Below are 19,238 nucleotides of genomic sequence, written 5' to 3'. Positions count from 1 at the left end.
ACATTTGTTATATATATATTTATTAAAGTTTACCTTTACCACTGATATAAATTGAATTCATTTTTTACAACAAATAACTTTTTATCCTTAAGCATACAAATGTGTCTTTTTATCTTATTTTGTTTAGTATAAAAATGCCAACTGTAAGATAAATTTTAATTAAATACACAAATAAAGCTTGGGCTAAATTAATTTAATTAAAACAACAAATTTAAAAAAAAAAAGGGGTAAGATTATATAGGAATGAGTAAACACTAAACAAGTAACCCAAGGCAACGGTTGAATATGATTCTCCGTAATAACTGCAAAATTAAGTTGGTAGGGGCAGTATCGTCACATTTGTTCTTAAAATTTCTTGCTCCCCAAGCTGAAACACAACTATATATACTTCCCTTCCTTTCATTCTCATTTCCCAATTCCCACACCAATATCCATTTTTCTCTTTTCTCTTCTATCAAATCCATCTTCGCATTTCTTGCTTATCAGCATGGCCACTCTCCTGGGCCCACCTGAACTCTCAAAACCACAACCAACCCCCGTCGCCGTGGCCGCCGCCGCCACCACCACCACCACCACCACCGCAGTCTCAGAACCATTCATTGACCTAATGGTCTCGAAATTTAACAATCCCAAACCCCCAATGGGCTTGACAGAGAACCAGTCCGCTACATTTTTGTCAACCGGCAACCCATGCCTTGACTTCTTCTTCCACGTCGTTCCCGACACTCCCTCCGACTCCCTCCGAGAGAGGCTCGACGTGGCATGGGCCCACAACCCCCTCACCACACTCAAACTCGTCTGTAACCTCCGAGGCGTCCGCGGAACCGGCAAGTCCGATCGCGAAGGCTTCTACACTGCTGCCATGTGGCTCTTCTCTAACCACCCCAAGACACTCGCAGCCAACGTCCCTTCCTTCGCCGAATTCGGTTACTTCAAGGACCTTCCGGAAGTTCTCTACAGGATTCTAGAAGGTTCCGATGTGCGAAAGGATCAGAAGGCGCAGTGGCTCAGCGTAAAAGGCTCCAGAAAGAGGAACAGGTTGATGAAGATGAGGGAAACAAGGTGGGGACGGGGAAGAGGAAGGGGAGCGTTCCAGCTGAGGAGGGGAAGGGGAACCGGAAGGAATTTGAGGAATGCCAGAAACAAGGAGGAGAGCATGAAGAAGAAGACGTTTGGTGATTTCTTAGTAGGATTGAAGCCCTTTGAGAATTCTCCGAACGAGATGATGAAGAAGGAGAAAGAAACTGCACGTTCTCTCAGGGAACAAAAGAAGGTTTCCATGGCAAAGAAGCTCCTTAACCTTTACAACGACGATGCAAATTTTCAGCTCCTCCACGATAGCATCTCCGATCATTTTGCCAACTGTTTGAAGAACGATCTGGAGTTGTTAAATTCCGGCAAATCAACGGATATCAGTCTGGCTGCGAAGTGGTGTCCCTCTCTTGACTCTTCCTTTGACCGATCCACGCTTCTATGTGAATCCATTGCGAGGAGGATGTTCCCTCGCACCGAGTATGAAGGAATCGAGGAGGCGCATTATGCTTACAGGATCCGTGATCGGTTACGAAAGGAGGTTCTTGTCCCTCTTCGGAAGATTCTAGAACTTCCAGAGGTTTACATGAGTGAGAAACGCTGGGATTCGATCCCATACAACAGAGTGGCCTCTGTGGCTATGAAGCTCTATAAGGAGAAGTTCTTGAAGCATGATAAAGAGAGGTTCTTGCAGTACCTTGTGGACGTGAAGTCAGGGAAGACTACCATTGCCGCCGGCGCATTGCTTCCTCATGAGATCATACAGTCTTTGCAATATCGATGTCCATATCGATATGAAAATTCAGATGAAGATGAAGATGAATATGCAGATGAATATGAAGCTGGTGATGAGGTGGCAGAGCTTCAGTGGAGCAGAATGGTGAGTGACATGCTTAAGAAGGGTAAACTGAAGAACTGTTTGGCTGTGTGTGATGTTTCTGGAAGCATGCATGGGACTCCCATGGATGTTTGTGTTGCATTGGGGTTGTTGGTGTCTGAATTGAACGAGGAACCATGGAAGGGGAAGGTTATCACATTCAGTGCAGATCCTGAGCTTCATTTGATTGAAGGCGATAGTCTTTATTCCAAGACCAGCTTTATTAGGGAGATGAAGTGGGGGATGAACACGGATTTCCAAAGAGTATTTGATCGAATTTTGGAGGTGGCTGTGGATGGAAATTTGAAAGAAGATCAGATGATTAAGAGGGTGTTTGTGTTCAGTGACATGGAGTTCGATCAAGCATCCGCGACGCCTTGGGAGACCGATTACCAAGCAATTACAAGGAAGTATAGTGAGAAAGGTTATGGCTCTGCTGTTCCTCAGATTGTGTTCTGGAATCTGAGGGACTCGAGGGCCACTCCAGTGGCGGCCACCCAGCAAGGAGTGGCCCTCGTGAGTGGATTCTCTAAGAATCTGATGAAGTTGTTCATGAACAATGACGGTGAAATCTCCCCCGAAAGTTCAATGGAAGCTGCAATTTCCGGCCCCAAATATCAGAAATTAGTCGTGCTAGATTAACCATTTTTATTTTTTTTTATTACCTTCGAGTTTTCTTAATCTGTGTAAATAAGCAGTTATTCAGTAATAAATATTTGGATTAATTATGCCTATCAATCACTATTTTGATTACCTCTACACTCTTCTGTTTTTCTAAGCTGCTGAAGAAAACAATAAATATTTGTTCTTGGCATTTTAGTTTTTCTTCTCCACAGCTTGTTTAGTAGATGACTTCACAGAAGAACAGGGTGCCTTGATTATATAAACACCACCAAGCATGATCAGGTTGATACTCCAACAGCTGTTGCAACTGATGTGATGAATCATCTCTTTATTATATGCTAAACCTTAAGACGCTTTATGATGGCCATTACCAACTCGTAAGCTTCAGACTTTTCTCCATGCTTAACACTCCAACAGTAGGTATTTTTATCTCACAAAAAACTGTATGTTTTGATTCTTGAGAAGGAAAACCCTTCAATTTTAAGAGAAATGTTAGTATGATTTTACAAGATTATCTATCTCTTTCAATAGTTAATTATCTTGTTTATGTATGTTTCAATACTTATCTTGGATTTGAAAGATCTTAGCTGGAGGCTGACTTGGGTTTTGTCCATTTCATGACACATAGCTTAATCTGATGAAGTATGCAGATTTATTTTGGCAGCATTTGCTTTGACAAAAAGAAATCACTTGTTTGAATAATTAGAAGTTGGAAATGGGATTACTCCTGTTTGAATTAGATATAATAGTTGATGACTTTTTGTTTCAGAACTTATTTGCTCTTGTGAAAATGTTTGATTTTAAGGTTTTTGACAAAGGTCAAAATGGTTTTATATAAGCCTATGAGGTGTATATTAATTTTTCTATCACAACATATCATGTATTAATATTTAAGACTTCCACTTTCTGACAAATTTGACAAATTCAGAGTTTTTATCGAACATAAACAAAGCAAGTAGCGCCAATATGTTGCAAAACATGACTACAATATGCTGCATGTTACAAGATCATAGCATGTCAGAATATACTGCTATATTTTAACTTATTAAACTAAAAATGAAAAAACAAAAAGAAGGAAATTTGTTAATTTCAAGCTTCTTATTCTGTTTTCATTAATAAGTTTGTCATACTATGCTTTATATATTATATTACATATGACAATCTGTTAATTTTTCAAGTTATACATATTTAGAGTCCATTAAGTGATCCTCATTTCACTCAGATATTACATGAATTTGACAGTCCAGTTCTTCTATCCATGAATTTTATAATATCATCGCAAGTTAAATCCACATAGAAATTTCTGTTAAATTTTATTTCTTTCAAGAAGCCTTTAATCTTTCTCTTAATGAGCCATCGAATGAAACAAGAAAATCTGCTAACCATATTGTTTACATAATGTGTCATTTTCAACGTTGTCTAGTGCTCGAAAATCTGCTTTGGCTTGCTCTCGAATATTGGAAAGTCACATTTTGATTTAAGCTATGATTTCTAGAATGTTAACTCAGCTTTCTTATAATTGTGATCAATAGGTTCCGGATGTGTCCTACTTATCGATGGAAAGAAAGTACTTTTAACATTTTCAATTAAAAGATAAAAGAACTTTTCAATTTAGGGGGGATTCTTGTCGTTCTGCGATTTCTGTCTGCATGGTCTTTCTTGGGTGACAGAGATTCTTCTAGAGTTTAGGAGTGAATTTTGCAAATGGATAATTTGAATAATTTGTGAATTGTAATCTTGCAACTGTTTGGGATTCTGATCGCTTATTTGTTTGTGTATCTCTATTTGTAATTGCATGTTCACATAATTGTGTATTTGATATTAAAACGATCCTCCTTTTCATTGTGTTTAACCCCCTTTTATCACATGAACATTGCAGATATTACCTGTTGATCATGGGCTTCAATTCAATATATAGGAGTTTGCAAGATATATTCTCACAGGTATACCTCTTTAGATTTATGGAAAAATGAAAGTGTAATTGAATTATAATAATCGCTACCCTGCGAATTTGAACTGTGGGATTGAATCGACACTTAAATATGTAATTAATTAAAAAAATATTATTAAGTGTTGGAGATTCTAGCTGCGTACTAAACATATAATAGCTGCATGTTTTTGGATGAATGATTTGTCTTATATGTAGTGATTTTCAGTTGAAAATCCTTACTGGACACTACTAATTTCACTTGAACAATTTTTTATTCTTATTTGTTTAACACTGTGATTGGTAAATAAGTACTTTCCCTTACAAATTTTCAAAAACCGACACTGGTAGTTTCCATTTAATTGACAATAAGCTTGAAAGCATTTTTTGTGTGCATTATTGTGTGCATGCGATCAACATGTAAGCATCAGTCTTTCTTGGTGTTTTGCCCTTCTTGGACTATGTTTTGTTAGTATTATTGTTGTTGTTTCAGTTCTTGATATGTTTTGTTGTTATGTTCTTGGTGGGTTAAGTAGGAGATTATAAAGAAAGATGTTATATTGGAGTTGAAGTAGCTAAAGATGACCCAAAATCACAGAAAAACTTTTCTATGAACCTAATAGATGACCTTCATCAGGTAAAAATCAATAGCTAAAGATGTTATTATGCTAAGAAAATAAAATCTTTTTGTAGATGGACGGAGACTTTGGAAAATACTATCAACAAACATTACAACTTTCTATTAAACTTATAGCACTTATAATATGATATAATTATACCACTTTCTTTAATCAAAAATTCCTTCTACCCTTTGAATATTTGCCATCGTATTCTTCTTTGCCATGGCCTGGATGCAAATTATACCCCTTTTATTGCTCTCTTTATACATATCTAGAAAATAGGTGATCATTTTTAGTTGCATTGCTATATAGAAATTCAATCAGCCAATAATGCTATAAGTTTAAAGAAGGCAATCTTAACTTCGCATTGGAGTAAAATATGTGTTTGATTTTAGAAAAAACAGGTTGAAGGCAATTTTTTTCATTGGGTTGTCTCCATGGTTCCTTTGAAAGAAAAGATTAGCTTACTAATTTTATCCATTAATAACAATTTAGTGCAATATAAGATAGGGTTATCAAAATTCTGAGTTATTCTCAAAGGTCATAATTTTCAATTTTACCTCAATTTCTTAGACTTGATTTCACTTCCAAAACAGAAATGTTTCAGCTGTGACGATATGAAAGCAAGCCAAGATTCATCTGTTGGTCAAATTATCTCATCACAATTCAAATATTTGGTACATCGCGTGGATTAAAGGTATGAAAATTGAATACTAATCAACCATTTTTGTAAACATGAAAATTGAAAACCAAATAACTTTTATTTAAATTCTAGAGATGAATCTTATTTAACTATATATGTAAATTATGACCATTCTTCCATGCCATGTATGGCTATGAGTTATGACCATTCTTATTTAATTATATATGTAAATTATGACCATCCTTGCGTATGTGAATTTGGAGGACAAATATATAGACTATCAAATAAAATTGCATTTTGATTTGGTACATTCAAAATTTCAGATCTGGAGGTTGTTATATAAAAGGATCTTGCATCTTATTTCTTCAAAAAAGAAAAATTTGTTTACCTGTTTTCTTTTCTTAACGAGTCATCCTTAGTTTAATTTTAATTGGCCTCTTCGATGTATTATCGAGTTGTAGGGTTCTTTTTTTTTTTTCCAATTATGCATTTAAACTTTCATTATCAACTATATATACTAAAAAAGCACAGTTTGGGATGATTAGAAAACTATTTTCCCTAATCCTTTTACTTTTATTTGCCCCCATAATAGATGGATAATGCTTGATTTTTGATTAAAGAATACATGTGGATTTTGAGTCAAAGTGTAAAAAAATTGTGGTCGCAGTATAGGAGGAACTAGAAGGGCAAAGGTAAATCGTAAATGATAAATATGTCACGACATGTAGGAATACGTTTTATATAGTTCAGTTTGTGGTAGCATTACGGCAGTGTTCTGCAACTTTATCTTCTCCTTTGTAATCTCAATGCCATAATTTATGACTTTGGGTTGTGGTTGCTTCAAATGTGGTTCAGCAAATCATATTGCCAAGGAGAATAGTAGTAGGGATTCAATAAAACAACTTGCTAAAATTTGTCTTGAAGGATAATAATAATATATATAACAAAATGCAGATAACACCAAGTCTGTTTGGCTGAAGAAAACAATAAATATTTGTTCTTGGCATTTTAATTTTTAATTATGCCTATCAAGATGCTTTACCTATGCATATTGTTTTGATAGAACTCCTTGATGAAGAGGAATTTGGGGAGGCTGCAGAATCCAGAACCTTCGATGAAGATTCAACAAATCCAGCAAAGGAACTTGGCCTTTTGGTTAGTGAACTGAAACCTATAAAATTGAATTTATTAATGATTATAGTAGTTTTCTGATGAGCAAATTGTTGGTAGGAGGAAAACCCGGAGACAAGTATGTTCTTGATCCATTTACCAGCAGCTTTGCCAGCGATTAAAGGATCAGCTTCTTCTGGAGGCCAAGTTGACAGTGAGAGCTCTTCTAAACCTCAAGGATCCGTGAAAAAAGTGAATCCTTGTAAGTTGAATGAACTACCACCTGGCTTCATGGGCAAAATGCTTGTATACAAGAGTGGTGCTATCAAGCTGAACCTTGGCGATACTCTTTATGATGTAAGTATTGCATTCCCTATATAAATTACACGATATAATCTTGGTGTTAGTTTTTCAATTCTTTTTCTTAATTTTCAAGTATTGAATGTACTTTGATAAGGCGTCGGAAAAACTAATTTGTAAAGAAAACAAAGTCGAAGCATGGTCGAATTCCAAAGTCATGTGATATAGATGCTCAGTGACACAATGTTACTGAATTGATTCCAAAATGGTTGCAGGTTTCCCCCGGTTCAAATTGTACATTTGTTCAAGATGTTGCTGTTATGAATACTGCTCAAAAACATTGTTGCGCAATTGGGGAGATCAGAAGGCGTGTCATTGTGACTCCAGATATAGATGACATGGTAGAAAATCTCACATTCATTCGACTATCCGAAAGTGATCTTCAATCTCTGACGTCTCCCTCTTTGTATTTGCGCAGATTAGTGTGACTCTTTGGGTGAAGCCTCCTATTGGTAAACTGAATTGGTGTTTAGCTTTCTTTCTATCTTTTCTTTTCTTTTCTGTTTTTGACTCGATACAGAATGTAGATGTTGTCTATTTATAGTTTTGTTAATTGTTTAAGCGAGTGGTGAAGCATTTATTAGTTGAACAGACTATGGCTTTGTTAATTGTTAATTGTTTTGCAAAATGCTTGTATACAAGAGGATGATGAAGTTGGTATTTAAGAAGTTGATTAAACTGTGATTAATTTAAGTGACAGAGGATTGTTTACAGTTGGTGTAAAAGAAAAACTCAATTGTAGAAGATAAATTTTACAAATGAAATGGTGATGAGAAAATAAAAGAAAATCCATTCCAGTATTGTTGCATTAGACAAGTTTTTGCTATATTGTATTCATATTTATTATTAACTAAATTTTGTAAATTGGTAATGTTAGGAAGTTAAAAAATAAACAAGGAATATATATGGAAATATATAATACGCTATTCTTTACAACATATGAGAACATGAACATACGGTATGCTTCATTTTATACATATCATACTGTGAGGGAGAGAGAAAGAAAAGGAAGGCTAAGAGTTATAATAGGAAAGTTTTATTTTTATCCGTTGAAATTATAGCATATAACCACTATATAAACGTTTGTAGAATTTCAATTCAATAATCATCAACAATAACAACTACATTTACATCTTCTTTTCATATTATTATTATTATTATTTTATTTTATTTCCTTTTCTCTTTAGTAATTATACAGCGAGTGCATTATTGTGAGTAGTGTTCAATTTCATATTACTTTGTAGCTATTAGAAGTCAAAATTCCGCTGCAGACTCAACAATTGGTATCAAGAGCCAACGTTATATTATTCATTATTTGAGTGGTAAAATTCAATTTTGAATATAATGGCTTCTACTAGTAGTAATGTCAAAGTAGGCAAATATAAAATCGAGAAGTTCAATGGAAAAAATGATTTTTCCTATTGGAGGATGTAGATGAAAAATCTACTTATATCACAAAAGTTACACAAGGCACTAGCGGGAAAAGAGAAAAAGTCGGAAGGAATGAAAGATGAGGATTGGGAAGAATTAGATCTTGAGGCACGGGCTGCAATAATCTTATGCCTTGAGAGGGATGTTGCTTTTTTGGTAAATGAAGAAGCAACTGCAGCAGGCGTTTGGTTAGTTAGAGAGTAACTTCATGACGAAAACTCTAACTAACAGGATCTAATTAAAATCCAAATTGTATACATGCAAGATGGAGGAAGGCACCTCAATCCGAGAATATATCAATAAGTTTGACAGGATCATATCAAACTTAAAGGATATAGATGTGAAGGTTGATGATAAAGACCAAGCACTCATTGTACTTTCATTACCGAAGTCCTATGAAAATCTGGTGCAGACATTGATGCTGGTGGGTGACACTCTGACCATGGATAAGACGAGGGTATCACTTTTAGCGGATGATCTACGTAAAGTTGCTACAAGTGTAATGTCATCTTCAAATGGAAGAGAGTATAATGATCAAGCACAAGGATTGTTCGCAGCTAGAGGAAGGACTAATGAAAGAGGAAAAGGTAATAAGCGTGGAAAGTCTAGGCCAAAATCTAGACCTCACGCAGAGAGAACATGCTTTAAATGTGGTGAAACTGGACATTTCAAAGCAAATTGTCCAAATAAGAAGATAACTTTCAAGAAACAAAACAACGACAACCCAAAAGAAAAGCAAGAAGCAAGCTACGTCTCAAATGATGAGGAAGATTGTTACTCTGTGACAGAACAATCTTATGAAATCTTCGATAAGTGGATTCTTGATTCAGGAGCCTCTCACCATATGTGTCCAAATAGGAAGTGGTTTACTACCTATGAAAGCATAAATGGTGGCACAGTTTTAATGGGCAATGATCATGCTTGTAAAACTGTGGGGTTGGGTACTGTAAGAATCAAGATGCATGATGGTGTCGTAAGAACCTTAAAGGATGTGAGACATATTCCAGACTTGCGGAAAAATCTGATCTCCATAGGTTTGTTGGAGAAAAATGGTTGCAAAATAGTTGCAGAAAATGGGGTACTGAAAGTTGTTCGTGGTTCTTTGGTAGTGATGAAAGGAGTTCGTCACGGTAATCTTTATTCTCTTTTGGGGACAACGGTTATAGGTGAGTTAGCAGTTGGAATCGGTGGAAGTAGAGATCAAACAGATTGCACGAGAATATGGCACATGCGGCTTGGACATATGTCAGAGAAAGGTCTATCATTGCTTTGTGGACAAGGTTTGCTGAAGAATATGAAGAAACCACAAATGAAATTTTGTGAGCATTGTGTGTATGGAAAGGCACATAGGGTGAAATTTTCTACAAGCAAGCATAAAAGCAGAGGGTTGTTAGACTACATGCATACTGATGTTTGGGGCCCGGCTAAAGTTACTTCCAAGGGTGGTTCCAGGTATTTTGTTACTTTTGTTGATGATTATTCCAGGTATGTTTGGATTTACTTCCTCAAACATAAGAATGAGGTATTCGATACTTTTAAGCGATGGAAAGCAATGGTTGAAAACCGAACAGGTAGGAAGCTGAAAACTCTACGATCTGATAATGGCACAGAGTACACGGATGGGGCTTTCAAGGAGTTCTGTGACCGAGAAGGCATTACAAGACACTGGAACGTTAGAGAAACACCACAACAGAATGGAGTCGCCGAACGACTGAATCGTATGCTACTTGAGAAGGCAAGGTGTATGCGCTCTAATTCCGGGTTAGGCAGAGAATGGTGGGCAGAATCGGTTGCTACAGCTTGCTACATAGTGAATCGATCCCCACATTCTCCTCTAGATGGAGACACACCTTATAAGGTATGGTCAGGGGAACATGCAGATTATGAAAAACTCAGAGTCTTTGGATGCACAGCCTATTATCATGTCAAAGATAATAAGCTTGATGATAGAGCTAAGAAGGCAATCTTTTTGGGGTATCCAAGAGGGGTTCAAGGCTATCACCTTTGGAGTGTAAATGATTCTAAGTTTGTAATTAGCACGGATGTTACCTTTGATGAACGATCTATGGTAGCTTTGTCTAAAGATATGGTGCCAGATGATGGTGATGTTGGAAAAACTTCAAATACTCAAGTGGTGGAGATAGAGTCTAAATACCAACAAATAGACTCTAATAATATTCAGGTGGAGCATCTTAATGCTACTCGAGATGACGCAGAGGATGAACTTGATCATGAGAAAATTTAGCGAGAAAATGCACATGCATTACAACAGCAGCAGCAGGATTCTTTGGCATCTACTAGGCCAAAGAGGAATTATAAATTTGTTCAGAAGTTCGGGTCAGATAAGCCTTTGAGACATTATGGGCAGCTAAACTTGGTAGATTATGCACTCTCAGTGGAGGATGATGAGCCGGTCACCTTCAAACATGCTATCAAAGACAAAGATAGAGAGAGTTGGTTAGTCGCTATGGAGGAAGAGATGCAATCTCTTCATAAGAACAAGACATGGGATGTGGTCCCATTGCCCGTGGAAAAGACTGCAATTGGTTGTAAGTGGGTGTATAAAAGAAAAGAAGATCCTACTAAGTCAGATGGTACAAGATTCAAAGCTAGGTTAGTAGCAAAGGGATTTGCACAGAAAGAAGGTGTTGATTACAATGAGATATTTTCTCCAGTGGTGAAACACACTTCCATACGGGTGCTTTTAAGTCTTGTCGCTCATGGTGATCTTGAGTTGGAACAACTAAACGTGAAGACTGTATTCTTGCACGGTGACTTAGAGGAAGAAATCTACATGTATGAACCTGAGGATTTCAAGGTTGAGGGTAAAGAAAGTCAGGTATGTCGCTTGAGGAAATCGCTATATGGATTGAAACAATCTCCTCGGCAATGGTATAAGCGATTTGACTCCTTTATGTTAAAACAAGGTTTTTCCAGAAGTAATTATGATTGTTGTGTATACATTTGTAAGTTTCCTGGAGGTGATTATATCTATCTTCTATTGTATGTGGATGACATGCTTATTGCCTCTAAGAGCAAGGTAGAGATAAATATGTTAAAGGTTCAACTTGGTAAAGAATTTGAAACAAAAGACTTGGGTGCTGCACGAAAAATATTAGGCATGGAAATTAAAAGGGAGAGATCAAGCCAAAAATTGTTCTTGAGCCAAAGAGGATACATTGAGCGCTTCATTGAAAGATTTGAAATGAAAAATGCTAAATCGGTGGTAACGCCGTTGGCTCCACATTTTAGGCTCTCTGGTAAACAATCTCCCACAACAGCAGAGGACAAGGCTTACATGGAAAATGTACCTTATGCTAGTGCAGTCGGTAGCCTAATGTATGCTATGGTATGTACACGCCCAGATATTTCACAGGCAGTAAGTGTTGTTAGCAGGTTCATGGCAAACCCGGGTAAGGCACACTATGAAGCAGTCAAGTGGATATTAAGATACTTGAAGGGCACCATTGACACAGGTTTATGCTTTAGTGGAAAATCATGTCAAATCAGCGGCTTTGTTGATTCTGATTATGCTGGTGATCTAGATAGAAGACGTTCTACGACTGGTTATGTATATAAAATACAAGGTACTCCAGTTAGTTGGCGATCGATGTTACAAGCTACAGTGACACTATCTACTACAGAAGCTGAGTACATGGCAGTAGCAGAAGGGGTGAAAGAAGCATTGTGGCTAAGAGGTCTTCTAGATGATTTGGAGTTGAAGCAAGATTGCGTAGATCTGAATTGTAATAGTCAAAGTGCAATTCATTTGGCTAAAAATCAGGTTCATCATGCTCGTACCAAGCATATTGATGTTAGATATCACTTCGTGCGTGATGTTATATATGGAGAAAGGTGACATTTCTCTTATAAAAGTACACACGGATGAAATTTCCGCTGACATGTTGACTAAAGTGGTGTCAGGAAGCAAGTTCCAACACTGTTTGAAATTGCTCAATATTGTTCCATGTTAGGCAGTCATTGTCAAATGATGCAACCGAATACGAATACGATTCTTTGATCGTCCAAAATTTGCGTAGATTTCAAATTGTGAACGAGGTGGAGAATTGTGAGGGAGAGAGAAAGAAAAGGAAGGCTAAGAGTTATTATAGGAAAGTTTTATTTCTATCCGTTGAAATTATAGCATATAACAACTATATAAACGTTTGTAGAATTTCAATTCAATCATCATCAACAATAACAACTACATTCACATCTTTTTTTCATATTATTATTATTATTTTATTTTATTTTCTTTTCTCTTTAGTAATTATATAGCGAGTGCATTATTATGAGTAGTGTTCAATTTCATATTATTTTGTAGCTATTAGAAGTCAAAATTCAACACATACTAATTTATTGTCTCCTTAGCAGTGTTTCCATAATCTATATATTTTACCACCATGTATCATTCTTGAAGCTTTGGCAGGAAAAGCATGGAAGATCTTTGATTAATTTTCGAAGGCTTTATCATTTTGCCATGCATCGTCCTAACACTTCCACCCTCGTAGCTACTACTCTTTGTTGCTACAATAATTTTTAGAGAAAAACCCAAATTAGCCCCTGACAATTACCTCGAAAGACAACGAGGCCCCTGACAAAAAAAAAATCCAATCCGGCCCCTGACAAAAAAAATAAACCCAACCCGGCCCCTGACAATTACTTCGAAAGGACAACGAGGCCCTTGTGCCAAAAAAAATAAATGTTATTTTTTTTGGCACAGGGGCTAATCTGTCCCAAAAAAAATTTATCAGGGACCGGATTGGGTGTTTTTTTTTCTTGAGGGCCTCGTTGTCCTTTCGAGATAATTGTCAGGGGCCGGATGGGGTATTCACTCTAATTTTTATTATCATCTCACTCAGAAGAATCAAACTCAAATATGTGAGAGAAGATAATAAAATTTAATTTTGATGCATTGTATCTATAAATTAATTTTATACATACATTTAATTATATATTATTATGTTAGCAAAATATAATTATTATTTATATTAACTCCGTGAATCATCGATTAAAAGAATAGATTTAATTAAATGACGAATATGTAAAATATTTTATATTATTAATACATTAAAATTAAACTCTAAAAAATATTATGACAGTTTTAAAATTGTTTGATACTCGATAGGTCAATATAAATTTAAATAAGTATTTAAAATAACTTAGTCAAAACAATTAAAGCATACCATTACCAGTTTTACCACGTTTAGTTCATTGCTTCTTGCACGTTGTTAAAGGTTTGTCTCGATGAGTTTTCAAAAAAACAAAAATTTAATTAAAATGGTAAACTTTTAATGGTAAACCTTTTCAAATGATAGATATATAATTATTTATGTGCTTTAATCTATCTAATTAGTTAATTTTTAATTTCAACAGAAATTACATAGTATCGAAATTTTTATGCTAGGTCAACTAGTTTGTGTTGAAATGAAACAAAAAATACAACACAAAGCTGATTTTTGTTATGCTATTGCTAGGTGTTTCAAAAAGGAAAATTGTGTCATATATAAGATAATAATAATACTAATGTATATATCATATCAAATAATTTTTATATGTAGTACTTGATATTCCGGCGATTAGTTTTCTAAAACTATTTCATGATTTATTACAACTATTGAAATTAAAATTTTTTTAAAGTTAATTAAAAAAATAATTAATATGCTCCTATGTCTCACTATTATTATTATTATTATTATTATTATTATTATTATTATTATTATTATTATTATTATTATTCAACAGGCTAAGTGAATAAAAGGGTTGTGGGAGAGACAATAATTAATAACTTCCATGAATATGGTAATATATATTTTATACAAAATTAACCATTTGTATAAAATATATATTAACTATATGTAAAACAAAATAAATATATATATGCCAATATATCATAGTTACTGATTAATTTTTTTTATATATACTTAACATTTTTATAAGTATATACTACATACAAGGTTAATTATTTAATAGTGTGAATCAATACAAGCCTTACACTTGGTAAATGTTTAAAGTTTTAATTAATATTTTGCATTGTTAATAAAAATAATTAAAAAGAATTACTATATCACAATAAATAAAATTTCACTTCAAAAAATCAAAGATATTACCCGTAAAAATTCATATTGACCATATATTAATAAAAATAAAAAAACACTTACACATATTAGAATTTAAAGTCTAATTTTTTTATTAATCAAATATAATTGTGCAAATTTAATAAATAAAAAAAAAAATACCTACATACATAATAAGAACCATATAAGATAAACAATAATCCTAAAATCCTAACTAATAGGATAACAATTCTCAAATTAAATTTTTAAAGAAAATTCTTAATAAAGCAATAAATAAAATACAATAAATATTAATTTTCATTCTAAACTTTAATATAACTCATGGACTTATTTCAAATACCTTAACATTCACAAGAATGTATAGTAACCATATTCTTCCTTCATATGAACTTGTAGCAACGATGGAATGTCGAAGTATTTGTTGCATATACTACAATTACTTGGATTATAAGTAACTGGATTGTGAGACTTGCTCTTATGACTGCGCAAATTTTTCGAAGTTAAAATTTTTTTATTACATTAATCACACTCGTATTTTTTTTTTTTTGATCAGACATGATGAATAATATTCAATATTCAAATAAAAAAAATGTGTAGAATAAAATAGTAAAGTAAATAATAAAAATGTATTGAATAACTGTTATGGTATATAGTAGGTATATATAGAAGAACTTTAATGCTTTGAGACAAGTATTATATTTAGTTTTTAAGTATATGATTCAGTTTTTTTATTTGAAGATATTCTTAAAAAAATAATATACATACATAAAAACAATGAGGATGAGATATAAATAAATATAATTTTATGCAAATTTTGTAATATTAAAATTAAGAGATATCACACCAGAATCATTAGTTATGATGATGATATATGATTGATTAAGGAAGAAAGAACAATAGCAATAAAAATAAATATTAAAAAGATATAAAATGTTAAATCAGCAAATAAATTAAATAAATCATATTCAATGCTAATAATTAGAGAAGACAATTAAAATAATAGTAATATCATAAAAAAATTCATATCTAAGATATAATAATATATTTTTTTTTGAAATGCATATCAAATAATATATTTAAAGAAAATTTAACTTGGTTATGTGTATTTTAGGATAACATATATATATTTGAAATGTAGATTGAATTTTTTTAATAAAAATTTTATAAGGATAATATATCTACCAAAATATAGAAAGAAAAAAATTACATGTATTTTTAGTCTTTATAAATAATATTCCTTTCCTTTAAGTTATTTGTCTACTGTTTGAAAAGAAATTAGAAGTGGTTGAATGGAAAAGGCAAAGGAAAATAATGAATAGTGTAAAAACTGGATGGGATCTATTGAAAATTTTTTTTCTCCAACAATGGATGGAAAATAGAAAAAAAATGTATTTTATATCAATATTTTAATATTACTCTCTATTTTTTAATATATTTTAAAATATCTAAAGATAAAATTATCTTTTCATAATATTATATACTATTTTCTTTCTTCTCATTTTCCTTTCATCCAAACATATCTAAGAAAAATAAAATTTCACTCAATTTCTTTCCTTTTTCTTTTTTCCTTTCTATTTCTTTCTTTTCTATTTCTTTCTTTCCAACCAAACAAAGCAAACAGTAACCCAAGGCGGTTGAATATCATTCTCCGTAATAACTGCAAAATTAAGTTGGTAGGGGCAGTATCGTCACATTTGTTCTTAAAATTGCTTGCTCCCCAAGCTGAAGCACAACTATATATACTACTTCCCTTCGTTTCATTCCCCTTCCCCACACCAATATCCATCTTTTTCTTCTCTCTTCTATCAAATCCATTTTCGCATTTCTTGCTTATAGGCATGGCCACTCTCCTGGGCCCACCTGAACTCTCAAAACCACAACCAACCACCGCCGCCACCACCACCACCGCAGCCTCAGAACCTTTCATTGACCTAATGGTCTCGAAATTTAACAGCCCCAAACCCCCAATGGGCTTGACAGAGAACCAGTCCGCAACATTCTTGTCAACCGGCAATCCATGCCTTGACTTCTTCTTCCACGTTGTTCCCGACACTCCCTCCGATTCCCTCCAAGAGAGGCTCGACGTGGCATGGGCCCACAACCCCCTCACAACACTCAAACTCGTCTGTAACCTCCGAGGCGTCCGCGGAACCGGCAAGTCCGATCGCGAAGGCTTCTACACTGCTGCCATATGGCTCTTCTCTAACCATCCCAAGACACTCGCAGCCAACGTCCCTTCCTTCGCCGAATTCGGTTACTTCAAGGACCTTCCGGAAGTTCTATACAGGATTCTAGAAGGTTCCGATGTGCGAAAGAATCAGAAGGCGCAGTGGCTCAGCGTAAAAGGCTCCAGAAAGAGGAACAGGTTCAAGAAGATGAGGGAAACAAACGCGTTCTACCTGGGGAGCGGAAGGCGAAGGCGACAGTTCCAGCGGAGGAGGGGAAGGGGAACCAGAAGCAATTTGAGGAATGCCAGAAACAACGAGAGCATGAAGAAGCCCTTTCGGAATTTGACGAACGAGATGATGAAGAAGGAGAAGGAAACTGCACGTTCTCTCAGGGAACAAAAGAAGGTTTCCATGGCCAAGAAGCTCCTTAATCGTTACAACGACGATGCAAATTTTCAGCTCCTCCACGATAGCATCTCCGATCATTTTGCCAACTGTTTGAAGAACGATCTGGAGTTGTTAAATTCCGGCAAATCAACGGCTATCAGTCTGGCTGCGAACTGGTGTCCCTCTCTTGACTCTTCCTTTGACCGATCCACGCTTCTATGTGAATCCATTGCGAGGAGGATCTTCCCTCGCACCGAGTATGAAGGAATCGAGGAGGCGCATTATGCTTACAGGATCCGTGATCGGTTACGAAAGGAGGTTCTTGTCCCTCTTCGGAAGATTCTAGAACTTCCAGAGGTTTACATGAGTGAGAAACGCTGGGATTCGATCCCATACAACAGAGTGGCCTCTGTGGCTATGAAGCTCTATAAGGAGAAGTTCATGAAGCATGATGGAGAGAGGTTCATGGAGTACCTTGCGGACGTGAAGTCAGGGAAGACTACCATTGCCGCTGGCGCATTGCTTCCTCATGAGATCATACAGTCTTTGCGATATCGATGTCCATTTCGATATGAAGATTCAGATGAATATGAAGATGAATATGCAGATGAATATGAAGATGATGAGGTGGCAGAGCTTCAGTGGAGCAGAATGGTGAGTGACATGCTTAAGAAGGGTAAACTGAAGAACTGTTTGGCTGTGTGTGATGTTTCTGGAAGCATGGATGGGACTCCCATGGATGTTTGTGTTGCATTGGGGTTGTTGGTGTCTGAATTGAATGAGGAACCATGGAAGGGGAAGGTTATCACATTCAGTGCAAATCCTGAGCTTCATTTGATTGAAGGCAATAATCTTTATTCCAAGACCAACTTTATTAGGGAGATGGAGTTTGGGATGAACACGGATTTCCAAAGAGTATTTGATCGAATTTTGGAGGTGGCTGTGGATGGAAAATTGAAAGAAGATCAGATGATTAAGAGGGTGTTTGTGTTCAGTGACATGGAGTTCGATCAAGCATCCGCGACGCCTTGGGAGACCGATTACCAAGCAATTACAAGGAAGTATAGTGAGAAAGGTTATGGCTCTGCTGTTCCTCAGATTGTGTTCTGGAATCTGAGGGACTCGAGCGCCACTCCGGTGGCGGCCACCCAGCAAGGAGTGGCCCTCGTGAGTGGATTCTCTAAGAATATGATGAAGTTGTTCATGGACAATGACGGTGAACTCACCCCCGAAAGTTCAATGGAAGCTGCAATTTCCGGCCCCAAATATCAGAAATTAGTCGTGCTAGATTAACCATTTTTTTTTATTACCTTCGAGTTTTATTAATCTGTGTAAATAAGCAGTTATTCAGTAATAAATATTTGGATTAATTATGCCTATCAATCACTATTTTGATTTCCTCTACACTCTTCTGTTTTTCTAAGCTGCTGAAGAAAACAATAAATATTTGTTCTTGGCATTTTAATTTTTAATTATGCCTATCAAGAGGCTTTACCTATGCATACTGTTTTGATAGAACTCCTCGATGAAGATTCAACAAATCCAGCAAAGGAACTTGGCCTTTTGGTTAGTGAACTGAAACTTATAAAATTGAATTTATTAATGATTATAGTAGTTTTCTGATGAGCGAATTGTTGGTAGGAGGAAAACCCCGAGACAAGTATGTTCTTGATCCAGTTACCAGCAGCTTTGCCAGCGATTAAAGGATCAGCTTCTTCTGGAGGCCAAGATGACAGTGAGAGCTCTTCTAAAAGGATCCATGAAAAAAGTGAAGCCCTATAAGTTGAATGAACTACCACCTGGCTTCATGGGCAAAATGCTTGTATACAAGAGTGGTGCTATCAAGATGAAGCTTGGCGATACTCTTTTATGATGTAAGTATTGCATTCCCTGTATAAATTGCACGATATAATCTTGGTGTTAGTTTTTCAATTCTTTTTCTTAATTTTCAAGTATTGAATGTACTTTGATAAGGCGTCGGA

General features: G+C 35.3%; 3 protein-coding genes across 3 annotated transcripts; all 3 read left to right on the top strand.

Annotated features, from left to right (window-relative positions):
* The first annotated feature begins 413 nt into the window (after positions 1–413).
* LOC112765871 (uncharacterized) lies at positions 414–2,647 on the top strand. Its single transcript, XM_025811734.3, has one exon. The coding sequence runs from the start codon at positions 488–490 to the stop codon at positions 2,549–2,551; it is 2,064 nt and encodes a 687-aa protein (XP_025667519.1). The 5' UTR covers positions 414–487; the 3' UTR covers positions 2,552–2,647.
* A 4,120-nt stretch (positions 2,648–6,767) lies between these two features.
* LOC112765873 (DNA-directed RNA polymerase III subunit RPC4-like) lies at positions 6,768–7,981 on the top strand. The gene is made up of 3 exons (XM_025811736.2): positions 6,768–6,878; positions 6,954–7,190; positions 7,409–7,981. Exons 1-3 carry the CDS (start codon positions 6,768–6,770, stop codon positions 7,619–7,621), a joined length of 561 nt encoding a protein of 186 aa, XP_025667521.2. The 3' UTR covers positions 7,622–7,981.
* Positions 7,982–16,471: 8,490 nt separating this feature from the next.
* Positions 16,472–18,639, top strand: LOC112765872 (uncharacterized). Its single transcript, XM_025811735.3, has one exon. It carries the CDS (start codon positions 16,540–16,542, stop codon positions 18,547–18,549), a length of 2,010 nt encoding a protein of 669 aa, XP_025667520.1. The 5' UTR covers positions 16,472–16,539; the 3' UTR covers positions 18,550–18,639.
* The last annotated feature ends 599 nt before the right edge of the window (positions 18,640–19,238 follow it).

This window comes from Arachis hypogaea, chromosome 17, assembly GCF_003086295.3.
Source record: "Arachis hypogaea cultivar Tifrunner chromosome 17, arahy.Tifrunner.gnm2.J5K5, whole genome shotgun sequence".
Lineage (NCBI taxonomy): Eukaryota > Viridiplantae > Streptophyta > Magnoliopsida > Fabales > Fabaceae > Arachis > Arachis hypogaea.
This window is presented reverse-complemented; position numbering and strand designations above follow the sequence as displayed.